The sequence below is a fragment of the Beta vulgaris genome, chromosome 8 (genome assembly GCF_026745355.1).
Source record: "Beta vulgaris subsp. vulgaris cultivar EL10 chromosome 8, EL10.2, whole genome shotgun sequence".
NCBI lineage: Eukaryota > Viridiplantae > Streptophyta > Magnoliopsida > Caryophyllales > Amaranthaceae > Beta > Beta vulgaris.
In genome coordinates, this window is record NC_079209.1 from 11,052,713 (window position 1) to 11,075,548 (window position 22,836).

The window sequence follows — 22,836 nt, forward strand, 5'->3', positions numbered from 1 at the left end:
CGCTTGAAAGCCAAGGAGCTTGAGGACCTGCAGCTGAAGAACTCCAACTTGGAAGTCGCTCTCAAAGCGTCCAAGGATGAGAAGGAGACTGCTGTGAAGAAAGCTGCTGCTGAAGCTCATCAAGTTGCTGTGGCGGACTTCAAGAGGTCTGAGGAGTTCGTTGGTCTTCTCGGCGAGCGATATGATGGGGGTTGGGTGGCCGCTAAGAGGTGTGTCTGCCACTCCCATCCAAGCTTTGATTGGGAGCAGATGGAAGTCGCCTTTGGCGAGGGCTTCACAGGCCCCTTAAGCGGATGAGCCCTATATCTGCTCCGAGGAGGTTATTGCCAACATTTTGCCTACTGCTGAAGATGATGCGCCTCCTTCATGAAGACTTTGGCGGTCATCTTCAACCTCCTCAATAGCGTCCAATAGTTTGTAATAGTTTAGATTGTCAGCCTTTGAATGGCATGTAAACTATATTTTGACTTTTGTTACTGGATCCATAAATGCCTTGTTTTGAGTGGCTGACTAATTTTGTTTGTAGTTGGCCGCCAAGCCAGTAATTTATGATTTTCCTTTGATACACATTCTTCTTTTATTTAATCCGAAGCTTTTGTGCCCGTTGCTCTATGTTAGCAATATTTCTGTTTAATTTTTCTGTTTTGCAACAATTGTTTGGCCTGTCATTTGGCCGCTAATGTTTATGTTGCCTGTTATATGGCCGCTAATGTTTATGTTGCCTGTTATATGGCCATTTAGCGTTTATTTTGCCTGTTATGTGGCCGCTAATGTTTATGTTGCCTGTTATATGGCCATTTAGCGTTTATTTTGCCTGTTATATGGCCGCTAATGTTTATGTTGCCTGTTATATGGCCATTTAGCGTTTATTTTGCCTGTATATTGGCCGCTAATGTTTACTTAGCCTGTCATGTGGCTGATACATGTACTTAGCCTGTCATATGGCTACTAACCTTACCTAGCCTATTATATGGCTGGCATGATTACTTAGCCTGTTATATGGCTGGCATGATTATTTAGCCTGTTATATGGCTGGCATGATTACTTAGCCTGTTATATGGCTGTTAACATTTGTAACAATCATTTCACTTTACTTAGCGAAAATATGGATAATGATGGACAAACATAAACAGAATATGTCGGAATGCTAACAGAGTTTTATTTATGTATAATGCCATCAAAGGCTCTTGGCCCATTACATTTCTTTCGGACTATACATAGTATTTCTTAAGGACGTCAGCATTCCAGCAGTTCTTCATCTTTCCCATCCATTCCTTGAGAATGAAGGATCCCGGACCTATCTTTCGAGCTATGATATATGGGCCTTCCCAATTGGCAGTTAATTTACCCTCTGTGTGAGCTTTTCCAGTGGCGGCTGTCCTTCGCAGAACAGCTCGCCTTCAGCTAACGGTCTCTCCAAGACCTTCTTGTTGTAGGCTTTACGGATTCGGTCCTTGTACACAGCTGATCTCAGTTCGCTTTTAACCTTATCTTGGCAAGAAATCCAGGTCCTCCCTCAGTGCCTGATCATTCCTTTCCAGGGCTTGATGTTTTATCCGGTAGGTGGGCAAGCCTACTTCTACTGGCAGCACTGCTTCTGCGCCAAATGCTAGCTTGAAAGGGCTTTCTCCCGTCGCTTCTTTCTCGGTTGTCCTATTTGCCCACAGAATAGCCGGTACCATCTCGGCCCATTTTCCTTTAAACTCATCGAGCTTCTTTTTTCAAGGCGTTCAGAATTTGCTTGTTAGCGGCTTCTGCCTGGCCGTTACTCTGGGGATGACACACTGCGGAATATGCAAACTTTACGCGGAAGTCCGAGAGATAAGCCTGAATGGGTCTACAGTCGAATTGGACTCCGTGGTCGAATACGATCGCGGCCGGGATGCCAAACCTAGTCATGATGTTCTGCCAGATGAACTTTTTTACTTGGTTGGCCTTTATCTTTGCTGTCGGCTCCGCTTCGATCCACTTTGTGAAGTAATCTATACCCACAATCAAGAAACGCCTTCCTCCCGTCGCAGCAGTGAACGGTCCCAAGATATCCATTCCCCACTGTGCGAATGGTATCGGACATAAAATGGGCTGCAAGTCATTAGCGGGCCTATTTATCACCGGTGCAAACTTCTGGCACTTATCACATCTTTTCACATAGCCTTGCGCATCAGCCAACATGCTGGGCCAGTAGAATCCAGCCCTAAGTGCCTTTAGAGCCAGTGCTTTACCTCCAATGTGGTTTCCACAGACACCCTCGTGAATTTCTTCCATTATCTTCAGGCCTCAGCAGATTTGCGCATTTTAACAGTGGCAGGCTAAATGATTTTTTGTACAACTCATTCTGGTATATCACGTACCAACTTGCTTGCTTCTGCAATTTTTGCGGCGATGGGATCTGCCGGGAGCATTCCTGTTTGCTTGTATTCACTAGCTCTGTAAACCATTCCCCTTGTTGGTCAATGCTGTATACACGGCCACTTTCTGGCAATGCTTTTTTCCTTGAGGATGTCAACCGTGACCATCCCTTCTACCTGGAATGAGTCTGAGCTAGCTAATTTAGATAGGGAGTCCGCCTTCATGTTCTCAGCCCTGGGAATCGCCTCTACCTCAAACTGCTCCAGCTGTGCTATTATTTCTTTGGCTTTCTCCACATACTTAACCATGTTGGGCTCTCGGACCTCAAATTCTCCTTTAAGCTGACTGCTAACCAACTGTGAATCTGTTTTCAAGAGGACGCTTTTAGCTCCTGCTGCAATGCACATCCTCAAGCCAGCAATGGCTGCTTCATATTCTGATTCATTGTTTGAGGCTGGGAAAGCGAATTTGATGGCGTATTCGAAGGTGTTTCCTTCTGGGCTGGTTATCACAATACCGGCCCCAACCCCGCTCGCAGCCGAAGAACCGTCCACCTCCAGCAGCCATGACTCTTTTTCTTTCATCTCTGCCTCCTCGTAAGCCTCAGTCATAAAATCCGCCAGTGCTTGTGCTTTTATGGCCGTTCGCGGCTTATACTGAATATCATACTCCGACAGTTCAATGGCCCATTTCAATAAGCGCCCAGAGGTGTCCATCCTTTGCAGAGCTTTCTCCAACGGCTGATTTGTTAGCACCTGTATTGGATGACAGTCAAAATAGGGTCTTAATTTCCGAGCCGCTACAATAACCGCCAATGCCATTTTTTCTATCTGCTGATACCGGCTCTCCGGGCCGTTAAGGATATGGCTGACAAAGTATATTGGATGTTGCTGTTTTTCCCTTTCTGTTATCAGTACTGCCGCTACCGTTTTGGGGGAGGCCGAGATGTATAACTGCAGTGTGTCTCCTGCCTCTGGCCTTGTTATTGTTGGCAGCTTTGCAAGGTGTTCCTTGACGGCCGAGAAAGCTTTGCTCTGCTCTTCTCCCCATTCGAACTTTTTATTCCCCCTTAGCAACGCGAAAAACGGAAGGGCCTTATCAGCCGACTTCGATATGAATCTCGTTAAAGCGGCCATCCTGCCTGTTAATCTCTGGATGTCCTTGACACCTTTGGGCTCCGGAAGGCTCAAAATTGCCTGAACCTTGTCCGGGTTCGCATCAATGCCTCTTTTGCTCACCATAAATCCAAGAAATTTTCCTGCTCTCACGCCAAAGACGCACTTCTTTGGGTTCAATTTCATGCTGTATTTTCTCAATGTTTTGAATGTTTCTTCCAGATCCGTCAGATGCTCTCGGTCCGTTTTACTTTTGACAATAGAGTCGTCCACATACACTTCTATATTACGCCCTTTCTGAGCCACAAACACCTTGTCCACTAATTTCTGGTAGGTTGCCCCAGCGTTTCTCAAGCCGAAAGGCATTGCCTTATAATTGTAAACACCTCCATCTGTGATGAATGCCGTTTTCTTGCGGTCCTCCTTTAACAAGCTTATTTGATGGTACCCTGAGAAGGCATCCATGAAACTCAGTAGTGCGTGTCCGCTAGTAGAATCCACTAGCTGATCTATTCTTGGCAGAGGATAGCAGTCCTTAGGGCATGCCCTATTCAAGTTTGTGAAATCCACGCACATACGCCATTGGCCGTTGGCCTTCTTCACCATGACTACATTTGCCAGCCATTCAGGGTAGTCACAAGGCTCGATAAAATCGGCCGCTATCAGCTTTTCTACTTCCTCTTTGATGGCCTTATTCTTGTCAGCCGAGAAGGCTCTCTTCTTCTGCTTTACCGGTCGGACTGCGCTGTCGACGTTTAAACGATGGACCATCACGGCCGGGTCTATTCCCGGCATCTCGTCCGCTGAGAAAGCAAATATGTCAGCATTTTCTCTTAGGAGAGTTACCAGGTTTACCCGGACCTCTGGGTCCATGTCCATCCCGACCGCGACCGACCGAGCAGGATCATCTGCCAAACTTCTTGTTTAGTTTCTCCATCAGGTTGTGGCCTCGGCTCATCCTCTGGCCGGGACTCCAACTCTTCTAGCGGCACCTCCTTACTCTTCTGGATAGTGAGTACTTCCTCTTCTTCATTACTGTCATTCTTCTCTACCTGAGTTCTTCTCATAGCCCTCCTTTGTTTTCTTGAGGGAGGATCTGGATTTTCTACCGGAAACCTTCTGGCTGGTTGCTTTAGTGTTGTTAAGTAGCATGATCTTGCCATCTCCTGATTGCCCTTCAATCTTGATGTGATCCTCATTGGAAACATACAACATGGTCAGGTGGTAAGTTGAGACGACACCTTGGACGTCATGAATGAATGGGCGCCAATGATTGCATTGTATGCTCCCGGAACTCCACTACCAGAAACTCAGTCATGACGTCTCTGGCTGACTCATCCTCCCCAATACGTACTGGGAGTGAGATTAACCCTTCTGGCACCACTGATGCCCCTGTGAATCCAATGACGGGATATCGAACCGGCTTCAAGTACTCACGGCTCAGCATGAGCTTTTCGAATGTTGATAAGTACAGAATATTAGCGGAGCTTCCCCATCCACCAAAATTCTATGTACCAGACAGTTTGAGACTTTTAGTGTTACCACCAGCGGATCATCATGAGGGTACACCACATGCTTCGCATCCTCCAGGGTGAATGACATGGCCGGCATCGCCGGCGGACTCTTCCAGGGCAAGCTGGCGTTGAAATTGACTTGATGTCGGAACTCTTCAAACTGCCTTGCGCCGTTAACACTTCCTCCATGGATAGGTCCCCCACTGATAACGTGGATCTCGCTGATCCGGGATTGAACATTTCGAGTCACGGGCTTTACAAGATCACCCTCTTTTGTCTGGGCCTTGTACTGACTGAAATACCCTCTTCTTATCAGATCCTCCAGGTTATCTTTTAAGTGCCGGCAATCCTCAGTTATATGGCCGTGATCCCCATGGAAATCACACCATTTACTTTTGTCACGATTTTTATGGAACATCTGTCTCGGACGCTGCCATTTATCGCTGTCCTTATTCATCAGAAAAATTTGGCTTCTAGAAGTGGTGAGTTGAGTATATGCATCGAACCTCTCCTTGCGTTCACCTCCTTCCGGCCATCTTTTCACGATCTCTGCGATCGCGGTCATACCTTTCATTCTCCCTTCACGGTCATTTCCCCCTTGACCATATTGACTCCTGCTTTCTTTCCTCACGGCCCGATCCCCTCGCGGGCCTTATCCTTCTTCTTGTCATCTTTCTTTCCGCCTCCCTGTTGCCTACAGCTTTATCAAATTCCTCCCTCTTATATAGTCATTGGCCTTGCCAAGGACGGGACCAGGGTTGTGTAGACTTCCGGCCCAGATAATTCCGGAAGGGTGATCCCTCCTTGAGCCCAGTCATTAAGGCCAAGACGGCCACGTCTTGCTGCAGTCGAGGTATGGAAACTGCCTCAACGTTAAAGCGGCCAATGTAGTCTCTCAGACTCTCATTTTCTCCTTGTTTGACTGACAGCAATTCCCCAGTGGTGCGCTCACGACGCCTATTGCTTACAAAGTGTGTACTGAACATGGATGACAGCAGAGAAAAGCTAGAGACGCTACCTGGCTTGAGACTTTTGAACCATGTCTGAGCTATCCCAGTCAAGGTTGAGGGAAAGACTTTACACCATATGGCATCAACTTGAGTGTAGAGGAACATGTGTCCTTCGTAAGCCGCGACGTGATCGTCGGGGTCTGATGTGCCATCATACTTAGAGGACGGCATTTTGATTCGCGTCATAGGATGATTCAATATTTCCGGAGTGAAGGGGGAAAGCTTAGGCTTGATCAAGAGGTGACCCCCAGCCGAATAGTTACTAGCACCGACGGTACTGTACTCACGGCGGGAGTGACCCTGCGTTTCCTCTTCAGAATAGTACACCTCTTCAGTTTCCAGAATTTCCTCCTCATAATCAGATCGGTCTATTTTCTTCTCCATTTCCCGTCCCTCTCTTCCTAAGGACTGCATTTTTCGGAGCGGGGTCCCGTCCGCGTTCCTACCAGCCAGAGCCGGTGGTCGCTTACGAGTACCGCCAGAGGGTTGGGGAGGAGCATTTTGTTGAGGATTACCTGTCAGCATCTGGATAAATGATGCGACCGTTTGCAATTGCTCAGGAGAGAATTGACTTAGCTGTGCCAAGTTGAATGGTACGTTGGTGTTTGGGGTTTGATCCTCGCTCCCCGGTGTCCGGTAGTGGAATTGTGGGTTTCCCAACGCACCAGTGATGACTGGCTGCGAGGAATTCTGGCCTTGCTCAAACTCAGGCTGACCATGGGTAGCGTTGTTTGTGTCTTCCATGACTGATACCTTAGAAAGGGTGAGGTCCCCTCCTTCTAGCGCCAGTTGTTTCGGTATCGAAAACGGTGCCGGACTCTTTGAGAGTTGTCCGACAGGAGATGGATGTCCGTGAGGGATCTGCAACAATGACAAACGTGAGCTACCCTCAGGGGTGTTTCGAGGAAACCCCCTCCGACGCTCAAGTCAGCTAATTACTCAAGAGGATTCTAGAGAGAGAGAGAGAGAGCTTAGAGAGAGAGATAGGCTATTTTTAGTATGAGAGAATGTACCTGCAGGAATAGTACTGGATGGCTATTTATAGGCGTACTATTCACCTGACAGGGCGTGTAATCTTGTGACACTTGTACTGTTGTGATTGATCTTGTCAGAGGGAAGATTCCCTTTACTTTGTCGTTTTCTATGGCCGTGACGGCGGTCTCAGCATGAAGACAAAAGATGATGAATTTGGAGTGGTCCCCCCTTTGTGAGCCCACGTCACCTTGGTTTGCTCTCGGCCAATACGCAATGTCCGCTAGCAAATTTGGGTTACACCCATACAATAGTAGTTGTGAATTGAACTTTGGTAGCCGTAGTTGGCCCTGAGCCCAACTAATTTTTCAATAACGAATGAAAATAAAGCCTAAACCTTATGCAACTGAACATACATCGAAGTCCAATTTGAGTATTTGACAAGCTTTTTCCATGATTTTTCATCTTCTTGAGGCTGTGTTGAGGCTACCAAGCATCTCTAGTGTAAACATATAAGTCAAGTCCCCGAAGCAATCATTAAACTTTATGGAGAATATGTCCTGGTTGCAGGCTGCACATGAGCAAGTGCATCCAGTACGTTCTTTCCGGAAGCCTAATACATGATCACCAATTCACCTGTTACTAATGTGCTGTTATCACCAATAATAGACGATGCGTCAGTCAGAGAAAGAGCTGCTGGTTATCTAAAAGTCCTCTTCTCGATAGCCCTGCATTCAAGCAAAACATTTGATGAGTGCCAAAACTTGGCTTATCTTGACACCAAATATAAGAAATAGTTGGAATAAATTTCTACCAACTCCGGCATCTAAGAAGGTCATAGGATCCTCAGATTCAGCGTTGTTACTGTTGTTGGGGTTGCTTGCTGACTGTGATAAAGGCCATGCCATCTTAATCATGAGCATAATTTTCTTCCAGTAACTGCCTTCTGGTGAATTTGCTGCGAAAGGTATATCTTCTGTTCAAGAATCATGATATTCAGGTGTCAGGTCATCCACATCTGACTAAGGTTGTGTTCTTTTCACCTTATTTCAGGTGCTTATTACTTATTAAAATTGACACACAACATATGAAACAAGAAAATTTTAAATCAGACGAGACCAAAACTTCTTTGTCAGTTTACTTATTACAAAATGTATAAGATTTTGTATTAGTGAAATATATGAAAATTGAATATCTGAAATATACTCAAATCTACAAGATTTCACATTATAGCTTTTTAATCTTTTAAAATAAAATCTACAAGATTTCACATTATAGCTTTTTAATCTTTTAAAATTAGCATACGATGATGGGCTAAGTTCAATCGAATCAGAATACAGGCTAGATCATGATATATTTTAATAAATTCATACTACATCACTTTATTTCAGGTAATAAGAATGAATCCTAAGATCATAACTCTTATATATATATGACCTTACCCTGTGACAATTGCTGGGTAGAGAGGTTGTTCTCACTAGGTCCTTCTGTTATTACCTCCAATCTTGGACCTGCAAGTAAATAAGTAGTGTATAAAAAAAACCTTAATTGTAATTTTAAGAAAATTAGATAGAACATTGCATACCAGTATACTTACTTGTGGATGCAGCTGTACAGAAAAGCTCTCTGGTCTGTGATGTTTCTTCATATATGAAGGTAGAATTGAAATTTGGCGGACTTCTTTCAACATTTTCAAGCCAATCATTATCTCCTTTGATGATTAGCCTATCATTTCCTCCCTTGAGGGTCTTCGGAAGCTTCAAGATTCCACAACTCAAGACATCAACCCGTTGCAAAGAAGGGACATTTAACACTTGACAATCACATATGCTACGCAGATTTGGCAAGTCATGGAGCACTAATGTTGTTAATTCTGGAAAAATAACTTCAGCATGTCTGGCTTTGGAATCTGGCTTTATTATAGACACAGTTCTGCGACATTGTTGGACATGTATCTCCTTTAGTTTTTCAAGGTTCATAAGCATCTCCCATGTGAGCACATACTCAAGTTCGTCAAACTTGGAGATATCCAGAATGATCAAGTACTTGAAGCAACCATCAATCTGCAATGATGGTAGTTTCTGAGCACAACTTATCCAGTGCAGCTCAGCGGTTTCCTCAGGGAGAGTAACTTTGTGATGGTTAAAAATCGATAAGCTGTTGTCCCCGACATGATCACCATTATAGTGGGAATCACCAACACAAAATTTAAAACTGTGTCCTGCACCTTGTGGCCGCTGGAGAGCATCTTTCTCGAATTCTGCAGTCTTCAAGAATTTTTCAAAGGCTGCTGCGTCTGTGAAGTTAAGCTGAAGAACAACCAGCCTTCTCAAGTTCACAAGCTCCTCTATGCAAGGACCCTTCCAAACTGGAGAAATGTGATTCGATCTCCAAGTAAGATTCGCTTCACTATTAGGTATCAACAACAGTTCTTCTATTTGTGTTAATTTTCCAACTTCTTCAGCTCGGAAAACCTGTAACTTAGTCATCTGTGAAAGATCTAAACGTCTCAAGTTTGTCAAGTTGTTTAGCCCTCTAGGTAACTCTTGTAGTGATGTCCTTGAGAGGTCAAGAACGAGTAGATTTTGAAGATCTGACAAGGATGGGAGAGAAGTCAAGTGCTGACAGTTATGAAGCAGAAGTGCATGCAGACTTTTCAAGGCAGAGAGTGAATTTGGTAAGGATGAGATCCTTGTATGGGACAAATCGAGGGTTCGAAGATTAACTAAGTTTGAAAAGAACCTTTTATGGGATTTGGAGTTTAGAGGATTGTGTTGCAGTAGCAAAGTAGACAGATTCTTGCAATCAGGACCAAACTGCAAAGCATGCACCTCATTCTGAATAAATGAGGCTCTCTTTGTATCTGCAGGCCAATCCTTCGCTGCTGGAATCTCTTTGAGTGATTTTCCACAGTTGATGAAAAAAAATCCATGACGCGATTTCAGAGCATCCATTGCTACTAGTCGAAGTACATTAAGCATTTTGACTGATACTTCATCTCTACCACCTATCTTGTTAGGAATGATCTCAAGAAGGTGAGCATCGCGGAGGTTATCCAGTACTTCCTTTCCAACACCCATGGTTTCTTCCAAGGATGAAACTTCACCTAGAAGCCCATCCCACATCCAATACTCTATCAGCTCCTTTTCCTTTAGGATGTAATAATCCTTTGGAAATAATAGACAGTAAAGGAAACATGATACCGCAACCTCTCCTAAGTCATTCAATATATCTTTGAAACCATAAAAAAAGTCTTTGCTTTTGTTACCAAGCAAGGACCCTGAGCTACTCAGTGCAAGCAGTTCTCTATTCCAAGCATCACTTATTCTTGTAGGATTGTTGTCAGGTATTTCTCTCAAGGCTTTCGCTAACATTTTTATAGCTGAAGGAAGGCCATCGACATTCTTTACTGCTAATTCAATGTCCTTGTAGATTTTATTCTTTATACTCTCAAGTTTAGGACCTGTAAGATGTGAAAATAATTTCCAACCCTCATCCTCAGAGAGAGGTTTTATTTCGCAAATTGTGCTGTTGTTTCCAAATCTGTCTTTCAGTTTACTGCAGGCAGTATAACTTGTCGAAGTAACTATCAGCTTCCAATCGTTACCAGACTCCGGGATTCCAATCCTACTAAGCTCGAAATCATGCCAAAATGGTATATTATCCAGAACAAGGAAAAACTTCTTGCTGGTAAGAGCAGCATGCAATTTAAAAGCTCTGCTGCTGTCATCTGTTGAGCCTGAGATATCTGCACATAATTGTCTTGCAATTTCTTCTTGGATGTCCTTGATTTCTGATCCATGCTTAATGCTTACCCAAATAACATTGTCGAGTTCTTCCATCTCTTCCAATGCTCGCTTATGGATTGCCGATGCCATAACTGTCTTTCCGACTGTTGGAAATTTAGAGTATGAAGTTAGTTATTTTCATGATATATTGTTTGAGTAATTGGTAATGGTGTTATTACTCAAATGATATATGTTTGTTCAATGCTATATAGAATGAAGAAGAGCAATGTTTGTGTGAAGCCTCGCAAGCTTAGTACTCAAGCATTGTAGTGCTGTAGTTTATCGCACAAACACAAGGAAGACAGTGGCTGGTCGCGACTCGCAACCTACGTCGCACCTCGCGACAGTGCTGGAAAGGACGAAGCAGGGCAGAAGCTTCTCGCGACTCGCGAGGGTGGTCGCACCTCGCGACTGGGCTTCGTCGCGACTCGCGATGATTATCGCGACTCGCGATATCCTTCTGTTTTTCCGCTGCTCTATGCGTGATTTCACGGTTTTGACGGTTTGTCAAATGTGGCGATTCAGTTTTCTGAAATAGTGTAGCATTGATATAAATATGAGCCCTCTCATATGATGAAAGATGATGAGAAAAATAATTCTCTCTATTACATACAAACTTGAAAGGAAATTTAACAAGTTCTTCATCTTCACATATACTCACAAATTCATTTTCAATTTGATAGTGTTCATAGTAAGCGTGACCACTATTGTTTTTCTTCTTTGTATCTCGAAGGTGAATTCCGTGATACCCGTGCTTTACGAATAGGGTCGGAATATTACTTTTGGGAAAGTGATCCTGTAACGCCCCGACTACTAATTCACTATTTAAGATAATCTAATTAGCAGCGGAATACCTATTTAGTCGAGGCATTACTGCCGCACCTTCGGTTAGGAAGGTGCAAGGCTACAATCATAAAAATACTTAAACATTAAAGATATAATAGTGATAACTTAGACATCTATATTATAATAAAGTAGACAACGTTAACGTTTACTTGACATAACAACGATAACTCATATCAAAGCATATGGTCTTACATTCTAGTTAAGTTAACCTTACAAGTTAGTAGCACTAATACTAGATGATTTAATAAGGTGGTAATCCTTGCCACTACGCAGTACCATCGTCCCCAGCAGTACCTAAAACATAAATACAAAACGTTATGAGCCGAGGCTCAGTAACAAGCTACCCTAGCAACGTAAACTCATTTCAACTCATTTTATTTACAAAAAGGGGGAAAGAATAATTCAAACATTTACGAAAACAAAATTCATTCAATTCACTTTAATAGTCCATGATTCCATTTCATCAGTTTTTACTCTGGTTGATGTACGTCAGTCAGTGCTGGGACGTCTCCCAGTATGTGTATGCACCACTGTGCAAGGGCCTTGGCCCCGCATTGCCCTACACCAGTAAACAGTAGTGGGCCAGTGCCCCAGTAAACAGTATCGGGCCAGTGCCCCAGTAAACGGTACGGTACGTGCACGACCTTCAGTCAGTCAGTAGGTACAACCAACCAGTTCTTTCACTTTACTTTATCATGTTACATTCCTTTTTACTTTAACAGTGATCAGTGTATTTCAGTAACTCAGTAACTTCAATTAATATTTTATAAACAATGTCATTTCAGTGATCAGTATGCTTCTGTAACTCAGTATCTTTCAATCATATAAATCTCAGGATACATAATCAAAACATGTAATAATCCCGCAACTCAAAAACACATGTTTCATAAATCATCATCTCTGTAACATATTAAAAAAAAGACGCATTTCAAAGGAATTGCGGGTACCAGCAGTAGTTGTTACCTTGATTGCAGAATAATAATAATAGTCCTCTTCTTATGTCCTTGATATCGTCCTTACTGAGCTCCGAGGAACGAGTTCTTTTAAGTTTCAAAACGAGTATTTTGTAAGTTAGAAATTAATAGAACATATTGGTATTAGTGCTCTTTAAGTGTGATTCTTAGTTTACCATATTATTTATGTAAGTTATATAATCTAACTTATTTCGCGGTTACGTAATACGTTGAAGTTATACTAGCTTATCCAAAAATCTTTATACTTAGTTCCATAGATATTATTTAGAAATCAATTTAAAAGTATCATTAATCCTTTAGTCGTATTACTATATTTTAAGCTTATAAATTAATAGTTGCATATTCATATAAAGGAGTTACAAATTAAGATTATGAGTAACTGTATAAGGAAAATACCTACTACAACATTCCTTGCCTAATTTCTCATGATTTGTTATTATTACTCTAATAACCACTAATGAACTAAATACAAACTCATTTTTTTTTAAGTGTTCCTAATATTCAATAAAGAATTCAGATTATAAGAACTAGAAGGTAATTAGTTTAAGATAACATTTTTAATTAACCCCTAACATAAATATTAACATAATTATTCAAAGGTTTGATTTAAACAAGTGATTTAATTAAGCCCACAAAACAGTCCACTTAAGTCCAATAAATAAACAAGCAACCAATGAATCAAGTTGGTTTAGTTAAGGTAAATCAGATTCTAGGCCCACTTAGATTAATGAGTAGAAGTATTAGGCTTTCCTTAAAATATTTTAACCCAGAATTTTAGATAGAAGAATAAAAGGAGAGAGGGTGAAGTACCTCTGCTCTCTTGGAGCAGGGACGAGCGACAGTTCGACAGGCAAGGGAGCTCGGAGCTCCGGCGAAATCGAACAGCAGCTCGCGGTGGTGTGGCGCAGCGCGAACGGTCGGCGGCTTCCTCGAAGCTTCGGCGGCGGCGGTAAATATGAGCAGCAGCAGCAGCGAATAATGGCAAAGAAAGGAGGAGAGAGAATGGGCGAGAGTGCAGGGGGGGTCGAAGGGTGCGCGAGAGAGGAGGGCGACGGTGGTGCTGGGCGCGACTGGGTGCGGGTAGGTGCGGCTGGGTGTGGGCTCGCCAAAGGTGGTCGGAAATTGGGACGGGGGTGGCTGTAAGGTGGTTGTGGTGGTGGCCGAAAACAGAGGAGGGAAAAGATTGAATTATTTTTTTTGTTTTCAAATTCTTCCCATTGATTGTATTTCTTTTCTGTATTTTGTTGTTGATTTTGTGATTCAGAAATTCAACCATTCTTCCCTATTTATAGAGGAATCCCCATCTCAGTAGATGAATTTCAGAATTTTAAATTACCAAAACCATTCAAGAAACAAGTGGCTAAATTCAGTAGTTTTGAGAAAAAAGTGGTTTAAGGGTGGTTGAGAGAGTGGAAGCTGAATTAAATTTACTGATCTGAGATAGTTTCTGACTTGTTGAGAAATCTCCATTCTTGTCCTTCCACGTATGGAGGAGGAAGAAGATGGAGTTATTGCTCCCTTGTGTTTTCTGATTTTTGGAGAAGAAAAGAAAAGCTAGGCCTTTTTGTTTTGTTTGGGCCTCAAAGGATTTGGGCATTGGGTCCATCAGAATTTTTAACCTTAAGTCCTACATTATTTACAAGATTGATGCTAGATTTAGTAACTTAATTTATGAGCTTCATTAACCCAAAATTACCAAACAAAATAACTTAGAAGTTGACTTCCAAATTTTTAATTACTAAATTTGGATCGTTTTTAGTTGATTAATTACGATTAGTTATTAATTAAATAATATTAAAACTTGGGGATATTACATCCTTCCCCTCTTAGAAAAAGTTTCGTCCTCGAAACTGGAGCTCAGTTAGAACCTAGATCATTAATAAGAAACATTCATATAAAAATTCAATCCATATGATAATGCGTAATAAGCAATGTCATAAATCATTTCATCAAATAAACATTCAGATCATGCAGAATCGTAAAGCATTCATTTCATAATGATCATATCATCCTACAAGAAAAGGTGGGGGTATTTCGTTCTCATTTGTTCCTCTACTTCCCAAGTAGCCTCAGAGGTCAAGTGGTTAGCCCATAGAACTTTCACCATTTGGATCACCTTACTTCTTAGTTGCTTTTCTCTCCGGTCAAGTATTTCAATTGGTTTCTCCTCATAGGTCAAGTCATTTCGTAGTTGTAAAGGTTCGTGTCTAATTATGTGGCTTGGATCTGGGACATATTTGCGCAACATCGACACATGGAATACATTATGGACCTTATCCAGGTCAGTCGATAATGCTAACCGATACGCTACCTCATTAACTCGTTCTAAGATCTCATATGGTCCAATATACCTTGGACTTAGCTTCCCTGATTGGCCAAATCTCATGACTCCTTTCGTGGGTGATATTTTCAAGAATACATGATCGCCAACCATAAACTCCAATGGTCTTCTCCGTTGATCTGCATAACTCTTTTGTCTACTTTGAGCTGCTTTCATTCTTGATTGAATCAATCGGATCTTATCTGTGGTTTCCTGAATCAACTCTGGACCTATGACACGTGCTTCATCAATATCGCTCCAGCACAAAGGCGTGCGACATTTCCTTCCATAAAGTGCTCATAGGGAGCCACCAATGTGGCTTGATAACTGTTATTGTACGAAAACTCACCATAGGTAAGAATTTCTCCCAAGTTCCTTGAAAATCCAAACACAAGCTCTAAGCATATCTTCCACAATCTGATTTGTCCTTTCTGTCTGTCCGTCTGTTGTCGGATGAAAAGCAGTACTAAAGTTAAGCCTTGTTCCAGAGCTTTCTGTAACTCCTTCCAGAATTTTGCCTGAAATCTTGAATCACGATCAGAAACAATTGAGCTAGGCACTCCATGTAAGCGTACTATCGTGTTCATATATAATTCAGCCAATCGATCCAAACTCCAGTTACTCTTTACTGCTAGGAAATGTGCCGACTTTGTCAACCGATCCACAATAACCCAAATGGAATTCATTCCCTTGGTTGACATAGGCAAACCCAAGATGAAATCCATCGATATGGAATCCCATTTCCACTCTGGCACATCCAAGCTGCAACAAACCAGCTGGCCTCTGGTGTTCTATTTAATCCTCTGGCATGTTAAGCATTTAGCCACAAAGTCTGCTACTTCCTGTTTCATATTGCTCCACCAGTACACCTGCCTTAAATCCTTGTACAACTTATTTCCTCCAGGGTGAATTGAATATGGTGCATTGTGGGACTCAGTCAAGATTCTTTTCTTCAAATTTTCATCATTTGGAACACATAATCTTCCTTGAAACCTCAAAGTTCCATCTTCTTGGATTACAAAACCAGGTGACTTCCCATTCTTCACATCCACCTTTATTCGTTCCAGTTGTGAATCCTTTTCCTGAGCTCCCTTTATCTCATCCATTAAGCACGGCCTTACCTCCATTGCATTCAAACAAACACCCTTTTCCTTCTGAATGAGTTCTACCTCCATCCTCACCAAATCATCATGAATGGCTCGCGGAATAGACAGGATTGTTTTCAGGTGAGATTTACGACTCAGGGCATCAGCAACTACATTGGCTTTTCCAGGATGGTATTGGATATCAAGATCATAGTCCTTCAGGAGTTCTAGCCACCTACGTTGCCTCATGTTGAGCTCTTTTTGGGTGAAGATATATTTCAGGCTTTTGTGATCAGTGAAAATTTGACACGAGGCTCCATACAAATAATGTCTCCAAATTTTGAGGGCAAAGACAACAGCAGCAAGTTCAAGGTCATGTGTGGGATAATTTTGTTCATGTGTTTTGAGTTGGCGAGAGGCATAGGCTATCACTTTTCCATTTTGCATTAAGACACAACCTAACCCGTGTTTGGAGGCATCACTATAGATAACAAATCCCTCGGTTCCAGATGGAAGGGTAAGAACAGGGGCAGTGGTGAGTCTTCTTTTAAGTTCTTGGAAGGCAGTCTCACACTCCTCAGTCCACTTATATTTGACATTCTTCCTCACAAGTTTGGTTATGGGTAAGGCAATTCTAGAGAAATCTTGCACAAATCTTCTGTAATAGCCAGCTAATCCCATAAACTCCGAACTTCAGGAACATTAGTTGGTCTAGGCCACTCCACTATTGCTTTTATTTTCTCGGGATCCACAGACACACCTTTTTCAGAGATAATATGACCCAAAAATGATATCTCCTTGAGCCAGAATTCACACTTTGACAGCTTAGCATATAATTGATTTTCCACTAACATCTCCATTACTTTCCTCAAATGCTCCTTATGTTCCTCTATGTTCTTAGAGTATACCAATTCATCAATGAAAACAACCACAAACTTGTCTAGGTATGGCTTGAAGACACGGTTCATTAAATCCATAAATACAGATGGTGCATTGGTTAACCCAAAAGGCATAACAACAAACTCATAATGACCATATCGGGTTCTAAAGGCAGTTTTTGGAATATCCTCAGGCTTGATACGAAGTTGATGGTAACCAGACCTCAAATCTATTTTCGAAAAGACTTTTGCACCTCGAAGTTGATCGAACAAATCATCTATGCGGGGTAATGGGTACTTATTTTTAATGGTGATCTTGTTTAATTCCCGATAATCAATGCATAACCTAAACTTCCATCCTTTTTCTTACAAATAAAACTGGGGCTCCCCAAGGTGACACACTCGGTCGAATATATCCTTTTTCAAGTAACTCATCTAATTGTTTCTTCAATTCTTGTAACTCGGTTGGGGCCATCCTATAGGGTGCCTTGGAAATGGGGGCTGATCCTGGGATTATCTCGATGCTAAAATCTAATTCTCTTCGTGGAGGCATACCAGGTATCTCATCGGGAAACACATTTGGGTATTCACAAACCACAGGTATATCAGTTATGGAAGGTTTAGGGGAATTTAAATCTATGACACTACAAAGGTACCCAAAATAGTCAAACTCAGGCATCTTTTGAGCTCTCAACCCATAAACAATTTGGATTTGAGGTTTTGTCACAAATTTTTGGTATGAAATTCTACGCCCATCAGGTGCTTTAAGGGTCACATTTGCTTAACACAATTGATGTCAGCCTCATATTTAGTCAACCAATTCCTCCCCAAAATCACATCAAATCAGATAACTCAAATTCTACAAGGTCAACTAGAAACTCAACTTTCCCCAACACAATTGGACAATTTCTATACATGACTCTACATCTCACAGTTTCTCCAGTAGGTAGGGCAACACTTAGAGAGGAAAAGTCACATGATGGTTGCAAGTTCAGGTTTTTGGCAAACAATGGGGAAATGAAAGAATGTGAAGCTCCAGAATCAAATAAAACATGGACAGGCAAAGAATGGATAGAGAAGGTACCGTTAATAATAGTGTCATCATTCTCAGCCTCATCTTGCCTCATGACATAGATTCTTCCTGTCGGTGCTTGTCGGGGTGGGTTACGATATGCTCCAGCGGTGTTGTTGTTTCGGTTGCGATTAGTACCAGCTGAAGACGTTCCTCCAATGCTATTATTTGCTCCCGGTGGCTTAGGACAATCCCTGACATAATGATCACGACTCCCACATCTATAGCAAGCATTTGAGCCAACACGACATTCACTCTCTGAATGATTCCTTCTTCCACACTTGGCACACTCCTGAGTTGTTCACAGGTGCCCTGAAGTTACTCTAACTCGGTTACCTCCATGATAACCTTGACCCCTATAATCAGTTGACCACTATTTCTCCTGAAATTTTGGCTCCCTTGATTAGACCTTTTTGCCCCTCCTTGATTATCATTTCTCCCATCATTCCTCCTTTTAAAGTTACTATTCTGAGATTCTCGAAGCAATACTACGTTTCCACATTAACAGCAACATCAACCATATCCTGGTATGAAGTGAACCTTTGAGATGCCAACCTATCCTGATATTTGAGCTGAAGACCTCGCTCAAACGGTTCATCCTTGACTGCTCACTAGTTACCAGCTCAGTGCGAACCTTGAAAGCTCCATGAACTTATTAGCATATTCCAAAACACTCATTGTACCTTGCTGTAAGTGAAGGAATTCATCTTCTTTCTGCTTCCTAAGTGAAGGAGGATAAAATTTATCTCGCATCAAATCCTGAAGTTTGCTCCATCCAAACCCAGGTTCATTTTTCTTTTCCTTAACAATCTTCCACCATAAACTTGCTTGGCCCGTGAGATAAAATACAGCAAAGTCTACCCTCCATTTCTCAGGGCATTGCAAGGTTTCAAACAGCTGGTCAATGCGATTAATCCAATCTTCAAACGCCACTGGATCAGGCTTACCATCATATGAAGGTGGATTAAGATGATGAGAACTTCTTGACATCGATCTTTCGCAGCGCTCTCATTTCATTACAACTACCTTCCTCGGGATTCTTGGATTAACTCAGCTAACATAGTGCTCATATTTTCCAATCTTTCCATTCTCTTCCGCATTCCTATCTAAAGGTTCATAATCATCATCCTGGTCATCCTCTATATGCACATCCTCCCGTGCACATTTTCAGCACCTTTGTAACATCGTTGTTGACGTCAACGGTCGACATTCTGCATGTCAAATTACGGTTACGTTGTAATATAATCGTAAAATATTCCCATTTCCCGTATCCTACGCTCACACTCTTATAAATATTTCTTTAGTTTTCAATTTACTTAATTCAATTTTTATTAACCATAATTCCTTATTTTATCTATAGTTTAATCAATGTACCTTTAAATCCTCTTTATAACTTAAATATATTTTTTAACGTAAAACCATGGGGTTAAACGTTATGGTTCAGAACCGTTTGCTCTGATACCACTCTGTAACGCCCCGACTACTAATTCACTATTTAAGATAATCTAATTAGCAGCGGAATACCTATTTAGTCGAGGCATTACTGCCGCACCTTCGGTTAGGAAGGTGCAAGGCTACAATCATAACATATTTAAACATTAAGAGATATAATAGTGATAACTTAGCATCTTATATTATAATAAAGTAGACAACGTTAACGTTTACTTGACATAACAACGATAACTCATATCAAAGCATATGGTCTTACATTCTAGTTAAGTTAACCTTACAAGTTAGTAGCACTAATACTAGATGATTTAATAAGGTGGTAATCCTTGCCACTACGCAGTACCATCGTCCCCAGCAGTACCTAAAACATAAATACAAAACGTTATGAGCCGAGGCTCAGTAACAAACTACCCTAGCAACGTAAACTCATTTCAACTCATTTTATTTACAAAACAGGGGGAAAGAATAATTCAAACATTTACGAAAACAAAATTCATTCAATTCACTTTAATAGTCCATGATTCCATTTCATCAGTTTTTACTCTGGTTGATGTACGTCAGTCAGTGCTGGGACGTCTCCCAGTATGTGTATGCACCACTGTGCAAGGGCCTTGGCCCCGGGCATTCCCTACACCAGTAAACAGTAGTGGCCAGTCCCCAGTAAACAGTATCGGGCCAGTCCCCAGTAAACAGTAGGTACGTGCACGACCTTCAGTCAGTCAGTAGGTACAACCAACCAGTTCTTTCACTTTACTTTATCATGTTACATTCTTTTACTTTAACAGTGATCAGTGTATTTCAGTAACTCAGTAACTTCATTAATATTTATAAACAATGTCATTTCAGTGATCAGTATGCTTCTGTAACTCAGTATCTTTCAATCATAAATCTCAGGATACTAATCAAAACATTAATATCCCGCAACTCAAAAACACATGTTCATAAATCATCATCTAAGCATATAAAAAAACGCATTTCAAAGAATTGGCGGTCCAGCAGTAGTTGTTACCTTGATTGCAGATAATAATAATAATCCTCTTCTTATGTCCTTATATCGTCCTTACTGAGCTCCGAGGAACGAGTTCTTTTAAGTTTCAAAACGAGTATTTTGTAAGTTAGAATTAATAGAACATATTGTATAAGTGCTCTTAAGTATGATTCTTAGTTTTATTATTTAGTAAGTTATATAAGTCTAACTTATTTGCGGTTACGTAATACGTTGAAGTTATACTAGCTTATCCAAAAATCTTTATACTTAGTTCCATAGATATTATTTAGAAATCAATTTAAAAGTATCATTAATCCTTTAGTCGATTACTATATTTTAAGCTTATAAATTAATAGTTGCATATTCATATAAAGGAGTTACAAATTAAGATTATGAGTAACTGTATAAGGAAAATACCTACTACAACATTCCTTGCCTAATTTCTCATGATTTGTTATTATTACTCTAATAACCACTAATGAACTAAATACAAACTCATTTTTAAGTGTTCCTAATATTCAATAAAGAATTCAGATTATAAGAACTAGAAGGTAATTAGTTTAAGATAACATTTTTAATTAACCCCTAACATAAATATTAACATAATTATTCAAAGGTTTGATTTAAACAAGTGATTTAATTAAGCCCACAAAACAGTCCACTTAAGTCCAATAAATAAACAAGCAACCAATGAATCAAGTTGGTTTAGTTAAGGTAAATCAGATTCTAGGCCCACTTAGATTAATGAGTAGAAGTATTAGGCTTTCCTTAAAATATTTTAAACCCAGAATTTTAGATAGAAGAATAAAAGGAGAGAGGGTGAAGTACCTCTGCTCTCTTGGAGCAGGGACGAGCGACAGTTCGACAGGCAAGGGAGCTCGGAGCTCCGGCGAAATCGAACAGCAGCTCGCGGTGGTGTGGCGCAGCGCGAACGGTCGGCGGCTTCCTCGAAGCTTCGGCGGCGGCGGTAAATATGAGCAGCAGCAGCAGCGAATAATGGCAAAGAAAGGAGGAGAGAGAATGGGCGAGAGTGCAGGGGGGGGTCGAAGGGTGCGCGAGAGAGGAGGGCGACGGTGGTGCTGGGCGCGACTGGGTGCGGGTAGGTGCGGCTGGGTGTGGGCTCGCCAAAGGTGGTCGGAAATTGGGACGGGGTGGCTGTGAGGTGGTTGTGGTGGTGGCTGAAACAGAGGAGGGAAAAGATTGAATTATTTTTTTGTTTTCAAATTCTTCCCATTGTTGTATTTTTTTGTATTTTTGTTGATTTTGTGATTCAGAAATTCAACCATTCTTCCCTATTTATAGAGGAATCCCCATCTCAGTAGATGAATTTCAGAATTTTAAATTACCAAAACCATTCAAGAAACAAGTGGCTAAATTCAGTAGTTTTGAGAAAAACCAGTGGTTTAAGGGTGGTTGAGAGAGTGGAAGCTGAATTAAATTTACTGATCTGAGATAGTTTCTGACTTGTTGAGAAATCTCCATTCTTGTCCTTCCACGTATGGAGGAGGAAGAAGATGGAGTTATTGCTCCCTTGTGTTTTCTGATTTTTGGAGAAGAAAAGAAAAGCTAGGCCTTTTTGTTTTGTTTGGGCCTCAAAGGATTTGGGCATTGGGTCCATCAGAATTTTTAACCTTAAGTCCTACATTATTTACAAGATTGATGCTAGATTTAGTAACTTAATTTATGAGCTTCATTAACCCAAAATTACCAAACAAAATAACTTAGAAGTTGACTTCCAAATTTTTAATTACTAAATTTGGATCGTTTTTAGTTGATTAATTACGATTAGTTATTAATTAAATAATATTAAAACTTGGGGATATTACAGATCCACACCTAGAAGATTGTTCATTATTGTTCATCTTGTGACTCTTGTTCATTTCGTAGTTAATTCTAACAATCCAAAAGTAATATTCTCTTCAAGATGACTACAATTCGTGAAATGTCTGCAAATTTTCACAAACTTGACAAATTCGAAGGTGTTGGATTTAGAATATGGCAAAAGAAGATGCATTTTCTTCTTACTTCGTTAAATGTGGCGTATGTTTTGAGCACTCCCAAACCCGAGGAAGTAGATGATGAAACTGTTGAAGAAATTCGAAGGAGAAACAAATGGGAGAATGATGACTATATATGTCGTGGCCACATTCTTAACGGTATGTCCGATGCTTTGTTTGATATTTATCAATTTGTTGAATCCGCTAAAAGTCTTTGGAATGAACTAGAAAGTAAATACATGGCCGAAGATGCTTCTAGTAAGAAGTTTCTTGTTAGTAATTTCAATGCCTTTAAAATGGTAGACACTAGGCCGGTAATGGAGCAATTCCATGAAATTCAAAGAATTTTAGGAAATTTTAAGCAACACAACATTGATATGGATGAGACCTTTGTTGTTTCCTCAATAATTGATAAATTACCACCCGGTTGGAAAGATGTTAGAAATTCTCTTAAGCATAAGAAAGATGATATGAATGTT

At 41.1% G+C, this 22,836-nt stretch overlaps 3 protein-coding genes and 1 long non-coding RNA gene across 4 annotated transcripts; all 4 read right to left on the bottom strand.

The window, feature by feature from the left end:
• Window positions 1-5,706: 5,706 nt before the first annotated feature.
• Window positions 5,707-6,732, bottom strand: LOC130589829 (uncharacterized). The gene has a single exon (XM_057391424.1). It carries the CDS (start codon window positions 6,730-6,732, stop codon window positions 5,707-5,709), a length of 1,026 nt encoding a protein of 341 aa, XP_057247407.1.
• Window positions 6,733-8,525: 1,793 nt separating this feature from the next.
• LOC104882890 (probable disease resistance protein At4g27220) lies at window positions 8,526-10,838 on the bottom strand. The gene has a single exon (XM_048635645.1). The coding sequence runs from the start codon at window positions 10,836-10,838 to the stop codon at window positions 8,526-8,528; it is 2,313 nt and encodes a 770-aa protein (XP_048491602.1).
• Window positions 10,839-11,725: 887 nt separating this feature from the next.
• Window positions 11,726-15,165, bottom strand: LOC125492501 (uncharacterized). The gene is made up of 3 exons (XR_007269100.2): window positions 13,379-15,165; window positions 12,558-12,634; window positions 11,726-11,888 (listed from the first exon to the last, which is right to left on the bottom strand). It is a non-coding gene; the product is annotated as an uncharacterized LOC125492501 (long non-coding RNA).
• A 2,519-nt stretch (window positions 15,166-17,684) lies between these two features.
• On the bottom strand, window positions 17,685-18,913 carry LOC130589830 (uncharacterized). Its single transcript, XM_057391425.1, has 3 exons — window positions 18,607-18,913; window positions 18,260-18,411; window positions 17,685-18,215 (listed from the first exon to the last, which is right to left on the bottom strand). Exons 1-3 carry the CDS (start codon window positions 18,911-18,913, stop codon window positions 17,685-17,687), a joined length of 990 nt encoding a protein of 329 aa, XP_057247408.1.
• Window positions 18,914-22,836: the final 3,923 nt, after the last annotated feature.

Excerpts from the sequence above, each read along its gene's own strand:
- LOC130589829 (XM_057391424.1), bottom strand. The coding sequence starts at position 6,732 with ATGGAAGACACAAACAACGCTACCCATGGTCAGCCTGAGTTTGAGCAA.
- LOC104882890 (XM_048635645.1), bottom strand. The coding sequence starts at position 10,838 with ATGGCATCGGCAATCCATAAGCGAGCATTGGAAGAGATGGAAGAACTC.
- LOC130589830 (XM_057391425.1), bottom strand. The coding sequence starts at position 18,913 with ATGTCAAGAAGTTCTCATCATCTTAATCCACCTTCATATGATGGTAAG. Across the intron at positions 18,412-18,606 it reads ATTCCTTCACTTACAGCAAG|TATTGCTTCGAGAATCTCAG; the intron begins GTACAATGAGTG and ends GTGGAAACGTAG. Across the intron at positions 18,216-18,259 it reads GGGTCAAGGTTATCATGGAG|GAGTGTGCCAAGTGTGGAAG; the intron begins GTAACCGAGTTA and ends TGAACAACTCAG.